The 16,297-nt window shown below is 47.4% G+C and overlaps 2 protein-coding genes across 2 annotated transcripts; one reads left to right on the forward strand and one right to left on the reverse strand.

Annotated features, from left to right (window-relative positions):
- The first annotated feature begins 473 nt into the window (after positions 1-473).
- On the forward strand, positions 474-7,143 carry LOC124489232 (extracellular calcium-sensing receptor-like). The gene is made up of 12 exons (XM_047051922.1): positions 474-555; positions 972-1,192; positions 1,350-1,641; positions 1,839-2,081; positions 2,317-2,412; positions 2,786-3,089; positions 3,222-3,376; positions 3,542-3,772; positions 5,557-5,680; positions 5,803-5,996; positions 6,113-6,391; positions 6,471-7,143. Exons 2-12 carry the CDS (start codon positions 975-977, stop codon positions 6,897-6,899), a joined length of 2,565 nt encoding a protein of 854 aa, XP_046907878.1. The 5' UTR covers positions 474-555; positions 972-974; the 3' UTR covers positions 6,900-7,143.
- An 801-nt stretch (positions 7,144-7,944) lies between these two features.
- LOC124489234 (extracellular calcium-sensing receptor-like) lies at positions 7,945-15,927 on the reverse strand. The gene is made up of 11 exons (XM_047051923.1): positions 15,710-15,927; positions 15,277-15,568; positions 14,837-15,079; positions 14,484-14,579; positions 13,741-14,044; positions 13,472-13,626; positions 12,950-13,180; positions 9,364-9,487; positions 8,849-9,042; positions 8,453-8,731; positions 7,945-8,373 (listed from the first exon to the last, which is right to left on the reverse strand). Exons 1-11 carry the CDS (start codon positions 15,925-15,927, stop codon positions 7,945-7,947), a joined length of 2,565 nt encoding a protein of 854 aa, XP_046907879.1.
- Between the last annotated feature and the right edge of the window lie 370 nt (positions 15,928-16,297).

Below are 16,297 nucleotides of genomic sequence, written 5' to 3' on the forward strand. Positions count from 1 at the left end.
CACACACACACACACAATGACACACACAGATATGCACAGACACACACACACACCCACGTACGTACACACCCACTTATGAACACCCACACACAAATTCCCACTCTGACATGCCCGGTCAAGTTTCCCAAGTGACTGTCACTTGGGACAGACAGTTGAAAGTCAAGTGGGTGAGAGTGAACTGTAAGTGCACTCAATTGCAACTGTGATTAGAGTGATTGCAAAGTCTGCAGTCAGAGCAAAAGTTGACCTTAAACCGCCCCCCCCCCTCACGCATACACACACACCACACTCACAGCGTAATCAAATCAAATCTCAAATCTTTTTTTGTTTAGCCCTTTTTACAAGCAACAACACAGGAAGCTTCAAAGGCGCTCATAGAGCTGTATGTAAACCATCAGAGGTCTAAGAACAAGAAAGATATTCCCTTAATTTGTGTTTTTGTTGCATCAGGGTCTCATATGGCCACTGAAATATTTAGCCGGCGGCAAATTTCTGCCTATTTAAGGGGTGTCCCCTCCAGTCACTCTTTCTTCCTCTCTCCTCTCTGGAAGAAAGGTAGATCAACCATCTCTCCTCTGTATGTGTGTGTGTCTATGAACTAACAGAAACCCAAAACGGCCTACATCAGTAGGTCGTCTCATTCTTCCGACAGTATGGCGCTTTTCTCTACTCTACTCTCTGTCTCTCTCTCTGTCTCTTTCTGTCTCTCTCTGTCTCTCTCTCTGTCTCTCTCTGTCTCTCTCTCTGCCTCTCTCTCTGTCACTCGTTCTGTAAATGTACTAACTAGGAGTTTTTCCACAGCTGGTTGTGAGTTGGAGGTCTGTGATTTCCATTCCAGAGTTAATCTGTGTCAATGTTATCAAGTGTTTGGTGTGTCTGTATCTCTCTGTCTGATACCTGGACATCAAATAACAAGGTTGTATGTTCTGTCTCAGCTCCATGTGATGGTTCTCCGTTGGTTCTCTCCCCAGGTGATGTGGCTCTCTGGCTGGCTGTGGTTGCTGGCCTGCCTCCCTGGGCTGGTTCTGGGGCTGGCAGGAGGGGGGGCCTGCCGGCTGTTGGCTAAGCCTGTCTCCGGCAGTGTATATCGGGCAGGGGACGTGGTGATCGGGGGCCTGTTCCCCATCCATGTGGAAGCTCCAGAACCTGAGCTAGAGTTTAGGAGCAAGCGCAGCAATACGAACTGTACCATGTAAGTGGTTTGTAAAAGCAAATGTATACAATTATTTTTGAAGAGACGTCTGTGAAATGATTAAATCTGCCTCTTTGTAGTTGTGCAAACCTAGGTCCTTTAACCCAGAACTCTTTTCTTCTCCCTCCCCTCCGTCCATCTTGCTCCCCTGCTCCAGTTTCTACCAGCGTGCGTACCGCTGGCTCCAGACCATGATCTTTGCTGTGGAGGAGGTGAACCGTAACCCTAGCCTCCTCCCTGGTCTCAGGCTGGGGTACCTGGCCTCAGACTCCTGCCTGGCCGAGGGCACCACCCTGGGGGCAGCCCTGGGCATGGTGACCGGGCAGGAAGACTCCATATCAGGTACAGACTGTGGCACAACCCCCGAGGTGCCAGTCATCATCGGAGACGCCCGCTCCTCCTCCTCCATCGTGGTGGCACAGACCCTGGGAGTGTTTACCCTGCCCATGGTAGGCAGGGAGGCTCTGTGTATGGATGAATACTACTTCTTCTTTCCCCCTCCTAACTCTGCTGGGATGCTGTGCAAAGAAACTGCTTCTATCTAAAGATTACATCTGTGTTTCCAGGAACATTTTAACCTGGGTTTATTTCTTGTTTCTTTCTTTGTTGGTCTCTCTTTCTGACCCTGTCTGTCCTTTCCCACCAGGTGAGCTACTTTGCTTCCTGTGCATGTTTGAGTGACAGTAGGAAGTACCCCTCCTTCTTCAGGACTGTTCCCAGCGATGCCTTCCAGGCGCGGGCTATGGCCTCACTACTGTCCCGGCTGGGCTGGACCTGGGTGGGCTTGTTGTCTGGGGACGATGACTACGGGAAGTACGGGGTCCAAATGCTGCTGCAGGAGCTGAGGGGCTCTGGAGTGTGTGTCTCCTACTCTGAGGTCATCCCCAAGGTATTCTAGACAAGTCTGTCTGTTCATCCATCTGTATAAGCTTTCCTCTTTCTCTCTTTCACACTCTCTCTCTCGGAGGTCCCCAAAGTACTGTCTGAAGACCTGCCTCATTGTTTTCGTGTCGGTATCTGTTTCTGTGTTTTTTATTTTGTATTTTCTTCTCTCCTCTTTCTCTCACTTCTCTCAGTTTCACTTCTCTTCTCTCTCTCTAATCATCCTTTTCTCCTCCCCTAAGGTCCATACCCAGAGCAGGATCAGTCGGGTGGTTGACACCATCCAGAGGTCCTCTGCCACGGTTGTGGTAGTGTTTGCCATCTCCCAGGACGCACAGGTGAGTCTCGTCAATGCAGGTCTGTCTCAGATACTCATAATTAATATTGTTCCACCTGCAGCATTATCTTGTATTGTTGCCATATATGCATCTGAGGAATATCAGGTCTCTTTTATGTTACGTGTACAGTAGGTTCCACATCTGTGGAAGAGACAGATGCAAACATGCTCTAACAGAATATATATAAAATGTTTATTCATAAATGTTTAATATTTTTTTCATCTCTTAAAATCTGAGGTTAACATACTATACACATTAGTATAAACTAATGACCTTATTGATGCAGGCGATATCATGATTTTGATTGACTGGAAACGTCAGATCGGTATTTCAGACAGTTGTCACTTCTCTCCTCCTGTTACTTTGCCTGCAGGCTCTCATGAAGGAAGTGGTGCGTCAGAATATCACAGACAAGCAGTGGATCGCTACCGAGGCCTGGGTCTCTGAGACCAGCTTCACGGTCCCCCAGAACCTCCCCTCGCTGGCCGGCACCATCGGGTTTGCCCTCCGGAGGGCCCCTATCCCTGGGCTGGGAGCCTTCCTGACCCAGCTGAGGCCAGGCGGGCCCTCGCCCCATCACGACCCCTTCCTCAGGGAATTGTGGGAAGATCTGTTTGGGTGTTCTTTGGAGGCCAGTCAGGGCACTGCTCGGCTGTGTTCAGGGTCAGAGGTCATAGGTCAGTGTTGTCTGTTACAGGATAAAAACGACTGTGTTGATCTTCACAAAATGAAGCATTGCATTGTCATACTTTTTGTTATATTGACCGTCACTGTGTTTTTGTGTAATTCTGTGATCGTTTTAAACCCAGTGGAGGGGGAGAGTATGTACGCAGACGTGTCACAGCTGAGGGCCACCTATAACGTGTACAAGGCAGTGTACGCCATCGCCCACGCTCTGCATGGCATGCTGGCCTGCCCTCCTGGAGACCAGTGTCCCAACCTCCAGCGCCTGCAGCCCAAAGACGTGAGATGACCTTTAACATCATACTGAATAAGGATTTAGAAACATGCAATGAAAGGGATTATTCTTTAAGGGATTATCGGTCCAAATTATTCTATCCTATTTTATTCAGATCTATTTTCATGATTAACAACCAAATACTGTAAAATGGGAGTTGCTCTGTTACAGATTGTTCAGTACCTGAGAGGTGTGAACTTCACCACACATGTGGGTGATCCCGTCCACTTTGACCAGAATGGAGATCCACCTGCTTCCTATGACATCATCAACTGGCATGTGACCCCACATGGTGGGGTGGAGTTTGCCACTGTCGGACATTTTGTGTCATCTGATGGATCGGGGGGTCAGTTTCATCTGGAAATCGAGAGAGTGATGTGGGGTGCTGGGAGTGGACGTGAGGTAAGACTCAAGGAAATACAAATGTATGCAAAGGGGAGGGTGCAGTGGTATTTTGTAACATTTTGATAGTATTTTGTATTTTAGGAGTATATTGTCCACTAAATATTTGCAAGAGTAAAAACTTATGCAAGGATACTTGATCATCTCTTTACTAATGATCCCGGGATTTGTGAAGCTAGCAGAGCTAATTATAACCGTCCGTCCGTCATCTGCCGCTTGTCCGGGGATCGGGTCGCGGGGGCAGCGACCTAAGCAGGAAGGCCCAGACTTCCCTCCCCCCGGCCACTTCCACCAACTCTTCCTGGGGGACTCCGAGGCGTTCCCAGGCCAGCCGAGAGACATAGTCCCTCCAGCGTGTCCTGGGTCTTCCCCGGGGACTCTTCCCAGTGGGAACAACTCACCAGGGAGGCGTCCAGGAGGCATCCTAATCAGATGCCCGAGCCACCTCAGCTGGCTCCTCTCGACGCGGAGGAGCAGCGGTTCTACTCTGAGCCCCTCCCGGATGACCGAGCTTATCATCCTCTCTCTAAGGGAGAGCCCGGACACCCTGCGGAGAAAGCTCATTTCGGCCGCTTGTATTCGCGATCTCGTTCTTTCGGTCACTACCCATAGTTCGTGACCATAGGTGAGGGTAGGAACATAGATCGACTGGTAAATAGAGAGCTTCGCCTTCTGACTCAGCTCCTTCTTCACCACGACGGACCGATGCAGAGCCCGCATCACTGCGGACGCCGCACCGATCCGCCTGTCGACCTCGCGCTCCATTCTTCCCTCACTCGTGAACAAGACCCCGAGATACTTGAACTCCTCCGCTTGGTTCAGGATCTCCTCCCCGACCCGGAGATGGCACTCCACCCTTTTCCGGTCGATTACCATGGCCTCAGATTTGGAGGTGCTGATTCGCATCCCAGCCGCTTCACATTCGGTTGCGAACCGCTCCAGTGAGAGCTAAAGGTCACGGCCCGATGAAGCCAACAGGACCACATCATCCGCAAAAAGCATCGACCCGATCATGAAGTCACCAAACCGGACCCCCTCAACACCCTGGCTGCGCCTAGAAATTCTGTCCATATAGGTAATGAACAGAATCGGTGACATAGGGCAGCCCTGGCGGAGTCCAACCCTCACCGGAAACAAGTTCGACTTACTACCGGCAATGCGGACCAAACTCTGGCACCGGTCGTACAGGGACCGGACAGCCCCGATCAGGAAATCCGGTACCCCGTACTCTCGGAGCACCCCCCCACATGAGCCCCCGAGGGACATGGTCGAACGCCTTTTCCAAATCCACAAAACATGTGTAGACTGGTTGGGCGAACTCCATTGTACCCTCCAGGACTCCGCGGAGGGTATAAAGCTGGTCCACTGTTCCACGGCCAGGACGAAAACCACATTGCTCCTCCTGAATCCGAGGTTCGACAATCCGACGGACCCTCCTCTCCAGGACCCCTGAATAGACTTTCCCAGGGAGGCTGAGGAGTGTGATCCCCCTAAAGTTGGAGCACACCCTCCGGTCCCCCTTTTTAAAGAGGGGAACCACCACCCCGGTCTGCCAGTCCAGAGGCACTGTCCCCGATGTCTAATGATGGCTAATTATAACAGGATATACTATTCTAGCATTGCTAATGATGGTACATTCAATTATGCTGACATTCCTAACTATGCCAGTTTACTGTATATGATGCTAGCACTGCTAATGATGCTAGGATATGCTATGCTAGAATTGCTAATGATGTGCAGATATGCTCCTCTAGCATACTAATGACGCCAGGACACTCCCCCAGGTGCCCGTGTCTGTGTGCAGCACTCCCTGCCCCCCTGGCACCTGGAAGGCGGCACAGAAGGGCCGACCAATCTGCTGCTTCGACTGTCTGCCCTGCTCAGAGAGGGAGGTCAGCAGAGAGACAGGTACCTGGGATTGACTGGGATCCTAATTCTAGATTCCAATTCTGATACTGACTCTGATTCTAAGTGACTCTGATTCTGATCAGAACTGAGCTCTTCTCCCGACTCTGGCCCTTCCCTCTCAGGGTCAGTGGAATGCAGTCGGTGTCCTGAGAGGTTCTGGTCCAGCCCAGACCACACTGAGTGCATCCCCCAGCAGGTGGACTTCCTGTCCCTCAGCGACAGCATGGGAATCGTCCTGTCCGTCATCTCTGTTGTCGGGGCAACACTAACAGCCGCAACCTTGATTACTTTTATTTGTCACCGACACACGCCACTGGTACGAGTACACTGGGTGATTTAGAACATGCTACACTGCTGTTACATCATTACATAATTGTTGTCTTAAAAATTAGGTTTCCTTTATAATGTTTTTGTATTTATTAATCTCTTTAGGTGCGGGCCAACAACTCAGAGCTGAGCTTCCTGCTTCTGCTGTCACTCAAGCTGTGCTTCCTGTGTGCGCTGGCATTCATTGGTCAGCCCAGGCCTTGGTCCTGCATGCTGAGACACACCCTGTTTGGGATCAGCTTTGTGCTGTGCCTCTCCTGCCTGCTGAGCAGAACCATGGTGGTTCTGGTGGCCTTCCGCTCCACCCTCCCTGGAGAGAACCTGATGCGGTACCTGGGTCCAAACCAGCAGAGGCTGGGCATCTCTCTCTGCACGCTGGTACAGGTGGGCCTGACAAGCTTACAATGTAATGAACTACCAAGCAGTGGCTTCAGGGTTATAACTGAAGGCTTTCTGTTCCCAGGTGCTGATCTGTGTGTTGTGGCTGTCCCTGGCCCCCCCTCGGCCTACAGAGAGGGGCATCAGAGGAGACCAGGGGCCCAAGATCTTGTTGGAGTGTGCTGTGGGCTCCATTGCAGGCTTCTCCCTGGTCCTGGGGTACATCGGCCTGCTGGCCTCCCTCTGCCTCCTCCTGGCCTTCCTGGCCAGGAAACTCCCAGACAACTTCAACGAGGCCAAGCTCATCACCTTCAGCATGCTGATCTTCTGCACCGTGTGGGTGGCGTTCGTCCCCGCCTACGTCAGCTCTCCGGGGAAGTACACGGTTGCCGTGGAGATCTTTGCCATCCTGGCCTCCAGTTACGGACTTCTGGTCTGCATTTTCGCCCCAAAGTGTTACATCATCCTGCTGAGGCCTGAGAGGAACACCAAGAAACAGATGATGGCCAAATAACATCAGGGCCTTCAATACTTTTATGTCGCAATACTTTACTTTGCTGTCGCATGCGTTTACTTTACTTTGTTGTTGCATGCATTTGCATAATGGTGCAGTGATATATGTTTCTCATTGTGACAGATTGCTAGCCTATTGATAAAGCTTTTGTGGAACTGAATGTTTTAATATGTGATAGAAAGTGAGCGCTACACTTTGCCAATTTACCACTCAGCTTCCGGAGATTTCTTTTGACAGAGGCATCTACGTATCATGTTATGTCTAAACGTCTTTTGAATAATAATAAAGCACATAGTGTTTAGAACTGTTATTGTGTCTGTTTACTATGTCTGAGAAGGGGTGTGGTAATTGGAGAAAACTCATGTGGGCTGGTTGTAATAATTTACAGCCTTCTGAGACCGAAGTGTGTTGCTTTTCTTCTACAATTCCTGTTGTAGAACGAGAGTAACAAAGAATGTCCGTCTCCACCGACGACGTGGCCTAGGTTGGGTTTTATATCTAAAGTAACACCACACAAGACTGAGGAATTTCCCCCAAACATCAAAGACAATAAAAGTGTCTGAAAGAGAGCAATTGTTTATGTCAACAGACAGAAAACACAGAGATAACTGTCTGATTTTCAGAAAAAACGGCCTGATGAAAACTAAAGACAGTTACTGTCCTGATAGGACGTAACTGTAAATAAACTTTGTATTTCTGTAAGATAAGAATGGATATTAAAATGTAAGATCTCAATGAGGTAATATTAAATAATAGAAGTTAGGATTCACATTTCAATTTACAAGTGACCCAAAATGGGTCCACAGTGTTACTGTAGACAGAAAAAAAAGAAACAATCATTGTTAATTGTTCCAACACAATGTATACTTTATTATTTTTTACGTTTATACCAAAGAAACGATCTTGAGCTGATTAGTAAGATTAGAGGCAAAGTGTGCTTTGTGAACAACATTAACTTACAGTATATTAACATTACAAGATTCACAGACCTCAATGAAGTCACTAAAAGCAATAGCAAAGTATTATCATACAGAAGGCCTTGATGTTATTTGGCCATCATCTGTTTCTTGGTGTTCCTCTCAGGCCTCAGCAGGATGATGTAACACTTTGGGGCGAAGATGCAGACCAGAAGTCCGTAACTGGAGGCCAGGATGGCAAAGATCTCCACGGCAACCGTGTACTTCCCCGGAGAGCTGACGTAAGCGGGGACGAACGCCACCCACACGGTGCAGAAGATCAGCATGCTGAAGGTGATGAGTTTGGCCTCGTTGAAGTTATCCGGGAGTTTCCTGGCCAAGAACGCCAGAAGGAGGCAAAGGGAGGCCAGCAGGCCAATGTACCCCAGGACCAGGGAGAAGCCCACCATGGAACCCACAGCACACTCCAACAAGATCTTGGGCCCGTGGTCTCCTCTGATGCCCCTCTCTGTAGGCCGAGGGGGGGCCAGGGACAGCCACAACACACAGATCAGCACCTGGGAACAGAAAGCCTTCAGTTATAACCCTGAAGCCACTGCTTGGTAGTTCATTACATTGTAAGCTTGTCAGGCCCACCTGTACCAGCGTGCAGAGAGAGATGCCCAGCCTCTGCTGGTTGGGACCCAGGTACCGCATCAGGTTCTCTCCAGGGAGGGTGGAGCGGAAGGCCACCAGAACCACCACGGTTCTGCTCAGCAGGCAGGAGAGGCACAGCACGAAGCTGATCCCAAACAGGGTGTGTCTCAGCATGCAGGACCAAGGCCTGGGCTGACCAATGAACGCCAGCGCACACAGGAAGCAGAGCTTGAGTGACAGCAGAAGCAGGAAGCTCAGCTCTGAGTTGTTGGCCCGCACCTAAAGAGATTAATAGTTACAAAAACATTTTAAAGGAAACCTAATTTTGTAAGACAACAATGATGTTATGATGTAACAGCAGTGTAGAATGTTCTAAATCCGCCAGTATATTCGTACCAGTGGCGTGTGTCGGTGACAAATAAAAGTAATCAAGGTTGCGGCTGTAAGTGTTGCCCCGACAACAGAGATGACGGACAGGACGATTCCCATGCTGTCGCTGAGGGACAGGTAGTCCACCTGCTGGGGGATGCACTCAGTGTGGTCTGGGCTGGACCAGAACCTCTCAGGACACCGACTGCATTCCACTGACCCTGAGAGGGAAGGGCCAGAGTCGGGAGAAGAGCTCAGTTCTGATCAGAATCAGAGTCACTTATCAAAGTCAGTCAGTATCAGAATCGGAATCTAGAATAAGAACACAGTAGGGGTGAGAATCTTTTGGTACCTCACAATTCGATTCTTGAGGTCACAATTCAACAAAAAATCGATTCACATTTCTAATCAATTTTTTAAAATAATTTGTTTACATTTGTGAATCGATGTGAATCGCTAGAAGACTGAATCGTTATTCAAATGTGAGCGGATCCCCCCCCCCCCCCCCCCACACCCCTAGAATCCCAGTCAATCTCAGGTACCTGTCTCTCTGCTGACCTCCCCCTCTGAGCAGGGCAGACAGTCGAAGCAGCAGATTGGTCGGCCCTTCTGTGCCGCCTTCCAGGTGCCAGGGGGGCAGGGAGTGCTGCACACAGACACGGGCACCTGGGGGAGTGTCCTGGCATCATTAGCATGCTAGCATAGCAAATCTGCGCATCATTAGCAATGCTAGCGTCATAGATCCTGTTATTGTTAGCAATAGCAATGCCAGCATCACTAATCCTGGCATTGCTAGCATCAAACAGTATACACACTGGCATCGATAGCAATGCTAACCTTATATACTGGCATCATTAGTGGATACTGTATGTAACTCTCCTCTTGCTTATATGTAGCAGTTTTATCGTGAGTTACAAAACGGCACGAGATCACCGCGGTTTAAAAAGCAGTGGGCTCGCACTGCGTCAGCGTTCCTCAGTTGGCGGTTAACATCTATAACCTGAGTGAGAAGCCATAGCGGCAACCTACTCTCTACTTCCATTCTTTTTTCAGGTGGGTAAACGTCACACAATCGTTCATACAGTTGTAATTCGTTTTGTATAGCGTACCTTTATATTGTAGCACATGTGCATTGTAGTAGGCCTATATTAGCTTTAGCGTTAGCTGTCTTTCTAGCTTACTATTCTAAAGTAGGGCGAGTACTTGTAGGTTGTTTTCAAACTACACTTGTCAAACCATGTCGAAGGGAGTCACTGTAACGTTTGTCTGACTCGACTGATATACATTTATTAATGGTAGAGCAATAGTGTCATTTTCTAGTTCACATTTTCTGTTGTTGTTGTTTCCTCCTAAATGTAGTCAAATGTACATGGTTAGAGCCAGGGCGCGAATCGCTAGACAGCAGTTAGTTTATCGTTTCCAAGGAAACCAGACAGTTCACAGGTTGCAAAGTCCGTACACAGCAAGGAGGATAGCTGATTTTTAGCTCGAGAAAACGATAAACTGCAGACATATAAGCCTCGGTCATCAATTGTATATAGCGGATGTTATCCCTAACTTCTCAGTGTGAGAAACGGTTGACAAATACAAGGTGTTGATGGTGTGAGAAATGTTTCAATTGTGTGACTCTCACGGCGAATGCATGAGACTTTAGAATCCTGTATCTACCTGTTTTAGTGGCACGCTGGTAACTCGACCTCACATCATATTAATACATTAAGCAGAGAAGAATAGGCCTACAGTAGAGTACAGTAGAGCAGTGTTTTTCAAAGTCTGGGTCGCGACCCACGGGATGAAAATTTGGTCGGCAAATATGTTTTCATAATTATTTTGTCATAGGCAGTGTTCGAACTGGGCCGGTACTCACTGGTACGCAGTACCGGCACTTCTACATTTTAACTCTTATGCGTACCGGCACTTTTGCTTGCGTACTCCTACTTCTCGCATGTAGCCGGCCCGTTACTACAGGACAGAGAAAGCGTCAGAGAGATTGGTAATCACCCTATCATGACGTGACTTACCAAAATTTTTTGACGAATCACGTGAAGGCAAGCAGTCAGCCCACCCTATCAGAGGTTCGCTTCTCCACGGACACTAGTTCGAAAAAGCTGTCTGATTCCTGCATAAGTGCCTAACAGTTTTTCTCTGCTAAAAACCTAGAAACAAAAAAAGTGTGTTGAGTTTTGGAGTTTGTAAGTCGTTATGTTAGCCTGATTTCAGAAAGGTACTAAAAGAACGCATGTGCCAGAGCCAGACACGTCAACAGAGGTCCAAGTCCAACCAGAAACATCGGGTACGAATCATGAGCTTCAAACTTGTTTAAATTAGGGCTGTCCCCGACTAAGATTTTCTTTGGTAGACCAAAATTCGACTAAAACGTCTGAAAATCGACTAATCGAACTTTGAAACGCTTGAAAATAAATAAATAAACACATACAAACATTTTCGCGATCTGACTCAATGGCTGCTGGACATTGCAGATTCAGCCGCTAATAGCCTACTAATAATAAGACTCGTATCACCAGTCCTGTTGTTACCAAATGCCGATGGTATTTAGTATCTCTTAAAATGTACTACAAATTAAAAATATATATTTTTTTAATTTGTTTAACATAGTACGTAGAAGCTGAGAGAAACACGTTGCAACAGAGAAAGATTTTGTCTTGGGCGGAGAAGATAATGTCATTCGATTTGGATGTGATTCTTATAATAGGCATATTCCTTTTTCAACCCAGCGCGTCAGCATGAGTGAAGTAGGGCTAGACCAATTTCAGTTTTTCAGGTGGTAGGCTACATCATTTTCGACGTTGAACTATGAAAAATAAACCGGCAGAGTTTGCATTCAACGTTTTTCAAATGTCTGCCATTTTGACTAATAACTCCGACAAAGTAGGCTACGGCAGAGTTTGTAGTTCTGCAGCCAATTGTGTTTGTGCCGTGTGCAAAATACCAAAGCAAAACAAAGCGCAGATTAACGAAAGGGAAAACAGTAACACCTTTTCTTTTAAATTAAATATTTTTAGAGTTGGTTTATTTGTCTTAAATAATATAATCTACAATTTCTGTTGAACATTTCGTTAATTCAGCAATGATGACCAAGAGCATATCGACCAGAAAATCGACTAGTCGACCATGTGAGGACAGCCCTCGTTTAAATAAATACATACACATGGCCGCGGGAACTAGGGGTGCTGAGGGTGCTGCAGAACCCCCTGACAGCACGAGAATTTAAAATGATATGAATTGAAAATCAACCACCGCGGCACACCCCCTCAGTAGAGGACTGGCCATCGGGAGCACCGGGAGAAGAATAACAATGGAAAACCAGGCTAAGAAACGTAAGGGTGGGGCTGAACAATTGAGACAAAAATACATCAGCTTCACTAGGCAAGATTTTACCAATGAAAAAACGGCTATGTTTATTTTACATAAAGCTCATAAAAAACTATTTTGTACTCAAATAAAGGCCCCAAATTTTTGCTTAGGCGCATGCTCGCATTAAGTGTGGAAGTACCTATTTTTCTTTCCAAACCAGCATCAAACACACACTGTGCGTGCATTAGCAGGGCAGCATATGGTGGCGTATATTATTACTGATGACAATTGTATATTTGCAAACAACCCTTTTCATATAATGTGGGTCGCGATGGTTTGTCATTTTGAAAATTTGGGTCACGAAAAAAAAGTTTGAAAACCACTGCAGTAGAGTAACAATTTTTCGAGAAAAAATCAATCAACTTTTCCCGAAAAAAATGGAATAAATTTTATACATTTCGAATACTTTTGAAAAAAGGAATAAATCAACACTTTCTTTTCCATACACAACAATACGCCAAAAAGTTTCTAGTTTTCCCCCCCAAAATTGTAAAAAAATAAATAATTAAAATATTTTTTCTGCCTTTCAAAAAGAATCGAAACTAATTTTACTATAAACAACAATACACTAAAAAAGTTTAAATATATGATCAAATACTAGCATTTGATTTACAGAATCACGTCATACGCTTTTAACAGTAACCTCTTCCAGATATTTCAGTTGACAAAATACCACTAAAATACTAACCAAAATACTACATAGTATTGCTGCACCTTAGTTCGTATTTTTTCTAAATATCCTTGATTTCTTACCTCACGTCCACTCCCAGCACCCCACATCACGTTCTCGATTTCCAGGTGAAACTGTCCCCCTGATCCATCAGATGACACAAAATGTCCAACGGTGGCAAATTCTGCCCCACCCTGTGGGGTCACATGCCAGTTGATGATGTCATAGGAAGCAGGTGGATCTCCATTCTGGTTGAAGTGGACGGGATCACCCACATGTGTGGTGAAGTTCACACCTCTCAGGTACTGAACAATCTGTAACAGAGCAAACAACTCCCATTTTACAGTATTTGGTTGCATGATTACATGAAATCAGAATTAGAATCAGAAAGGGATTTATTCGCCATGAAAGTTTGCACAGACAAGGAATTTGCTTTGGCAGGAAGGTGTATACAATGAACATATAGGAATCTCAAATTTAGACATGAATAGATCAGAATAAAATAGGATGGAATAATTTGGATTGATAATCCCTTAAAGAATAATAATCCCTTTGATTACGTGTTTCTAAATCCTTATTCAGTATGATGTTAAAGGTCAGCTCACGTCTTTGGGCTGCAGGCGCTGGAGGTTGGGACACTGGTCTCCAGGAGGGCAGGCCAGCATGCCATGCAGAGCGTGGGCGATGGCGTACACTGCCTTGTACACGTTATAGGTGCCCCTCAGCTGTGACACGTCTGCGTACATACTCTCCCCCTCCACTGGGTTTGACAAATTGAAACAAGCAGATTTACATGAAAATCATGTCAAAGTGAGTCAATCAAGACCTTCTTTGTTATGAACAAGACAGTTTTCTTGTAACAGATAGCACTGACCTATGACCTCTGACCCTGAACACAGCCGAGCAGTGCCCTGACTGGCCTCCAAAGAACACCCAAACAGCTCTTCCCACAATTCCCTGAGGAAGGGGTCGTGATGGGGCGAGGGCCCGCCTGGCCTCAGCTGGGTCAGGAAGGCTCCCAGCCCAGGGATAGGGGCCCTCCGGAGGGCAAACCCGATGGTGCCGGCTAGCGAGGGGAGGTTCTGGGGGACCGAGAGGCTGGTGAAGGTGACCCAGGCCTCGCTAGCGATCCACTGCTTGTCTGTAATGTTCTGACGGACTACTTCTTTTAACAGAAACTGTAGGATAAAAAACAGTACAAGGCCGTGTTTACACTTTAAGCGCTGCCTTCAAAGCCTTTTGAGAGCTATCAACGCGAGAATTCTGTAACCTGTCAGTTGTCAGAAAGGCGCTTGACGTCACCCAGCACTTTTCTGAAAAGTTGTGGAAATTGAACTAAAAAAGACGTCGGGCGCTGCGCTTTTTTAGACGTTTTTCCTTTTCCCATAGGGTTGTATGTAAAAAGGCGCTGAAGGCAGCGCTTTTTTCTGAAAAAAGTGTACACGGGCATTCTCTGTGAAGATGTGACAATGGCAGATATCAGGGCCACATCAAATATAGGCATAGGGCATCTCTGCCCTACGATATTTTTCTGATGCATATAGCAAGAATACAACATAAAGCTGCAAGTGGAATATATCTGAGTATCTGAGACGGACTTGAACTAAGGAGACTCACCTGTGCATCCTGGGAGATGGCAAACACTACCACAACCGTGGCAGAGGACCTCTGGATGGTGTCAACCACCCGACTGATCCTGCTCTGGGTATGGACCTTAGGGGAGGAGAAAAGGATGATTAGAGAGAGAGAAGAGAAGTGAAACTGAAGAGCAGTAAGAGAAAGAGGAAAGAGAGAAGAGAGAAAAGAATATATAAAATCAAAAACACAGAAACAGATACCAACACGAAAACAATAAGTTAGGTCTTCAGACAGTACTTTGGGGACCTCAAAGAGAGAGAGAGAGATAGTGTGAAAGAGAGAAAGAGGAAAGCTTATACAGATGGATGAACAGACAGACTTGTCTAGAATACCTTGGGGATGACCTCAGAGTAGGAGACACACACTCCAGAGCCCCTCAGCTCCTGCAGCAGCATTTGGACCCCGTACTTCCCGTAGTCATCGTCCCCAGACAACAAGCCCACCCAGGTCCAGCCCAGCCGGGACAGCAGCCAGGCCATGGCCCGCGCCTGGAAGGCATCGCTGGGAACAGTCCTGAAGAAGGAGGGGTACTTCCTACTGTCACTCAAACATGCACAGGAAGCAAAGTAGCTCACCTGGGGGGAAAGGACAGAGAGGGGCAGAAAGAGAGACAAACAAAGAAAGAAACAAGAAATAAACCCAGGTAAATTTTTTCCTGGAAACACAGATGTCATCTTTAGATAGAAACAGTTTCTTGGCACAGCATCCCAGCAGAGTTAGGAGGGGGAAATAAGAAATAGTATTCATCCATACACGGAGCCTCCCTGCCTACCATGGGCAGGGTAAACACTCCCAGGGTCTGTGCCACCACGATGGAGGAGGAGGAGCGGTCGTCTCCAATGATGACTGGCACCTCAGGGGTTGTGCCACAGTCTGTGCCTGATATGGAGTCTTCCTGCCCGGTCACCATGCCCAGGGCTGCCCCCAGGGTGGTGCCCTCGGCCAGGCAGGAGTCTGAGGCCAGGTACCCCAGCCTGAGACCAGGGAGGAGGCTAGGGTTGCGGTTCACCTCCCCCACAGCAAAGATCATGGTCTGGAGCCAGCGGTACGCACGCTGGTTAAAACTGGAGCAGGGACACAAGATAGAGGGAGGGAAAGGAGAAGAAAATAATTCTGGGTTTGCACAACTGCAAAGAGGGAGATTGAATCATTTCACAGACGACTTTAAATGTAATTGTATTAATTTGCTTTTACAAACCACTTACATGGTACAGTTAGTGTTGCTGCGCTTGCTCCTAAACTCTAGCTCAGGTTCTGGAGCTTCCACATGGATGGGGAACAGGCCCCCGATCACCACGTCCCCTGCCCGATATACACTGCCGGACACAGGCTTAGCCAATAGCAGGCAGGCCCCCCCTCCTGCCAGCCCCAGAACCAGCCCAGGGAGGCAGGCCAGCAACCACAGCCAGCCAGAGAGCCACATCACCTGGGGAGAGGACTGACGGAGAACCATCACATGGAGCTGAGACAAGAAGACCAACTTAAAGGATGGACACATTAAGATAAGAGATCCATTCTCACTGTACATTTCTTTTCTGTTCATGAAATTAAACTTCACCAGCTCCAGCCACCTGAAAAAACATTTTGAATTGGTAAACAGATTAGTAAGAGAGAGAGAGCGAGCGAGAGAGAAAGTGAGGGGAACTCAGAGAAGACAGAAATGTTCCTGGGCATCCTCCTGCCAGAGAGAAGGGGAGAGGAAGAAAGAGGAGACAGCCAGGGTATCACTGATATAGGAAGAAATTAGCCCGCGGCTTAATAATCCATGGCCACCATGGGGCACCCAGTGAGAT

Source organism: Hypomesus transpacificus, unplaced genomic scaffold (genome assembly GCF_021917145.1).
Source record: "Hypomesus transpacificus isolate Combined female unplaced genomic scaffold, fHypTra1 scaffold_186, whole genome shotgun sequence".
Lineage (NCBI taxonomy): Eukaryota > Metazoa > Chordata > Actinopteri > Osmeriformes > Osmeridae > Hypomesus > Hypomesus transpacificus.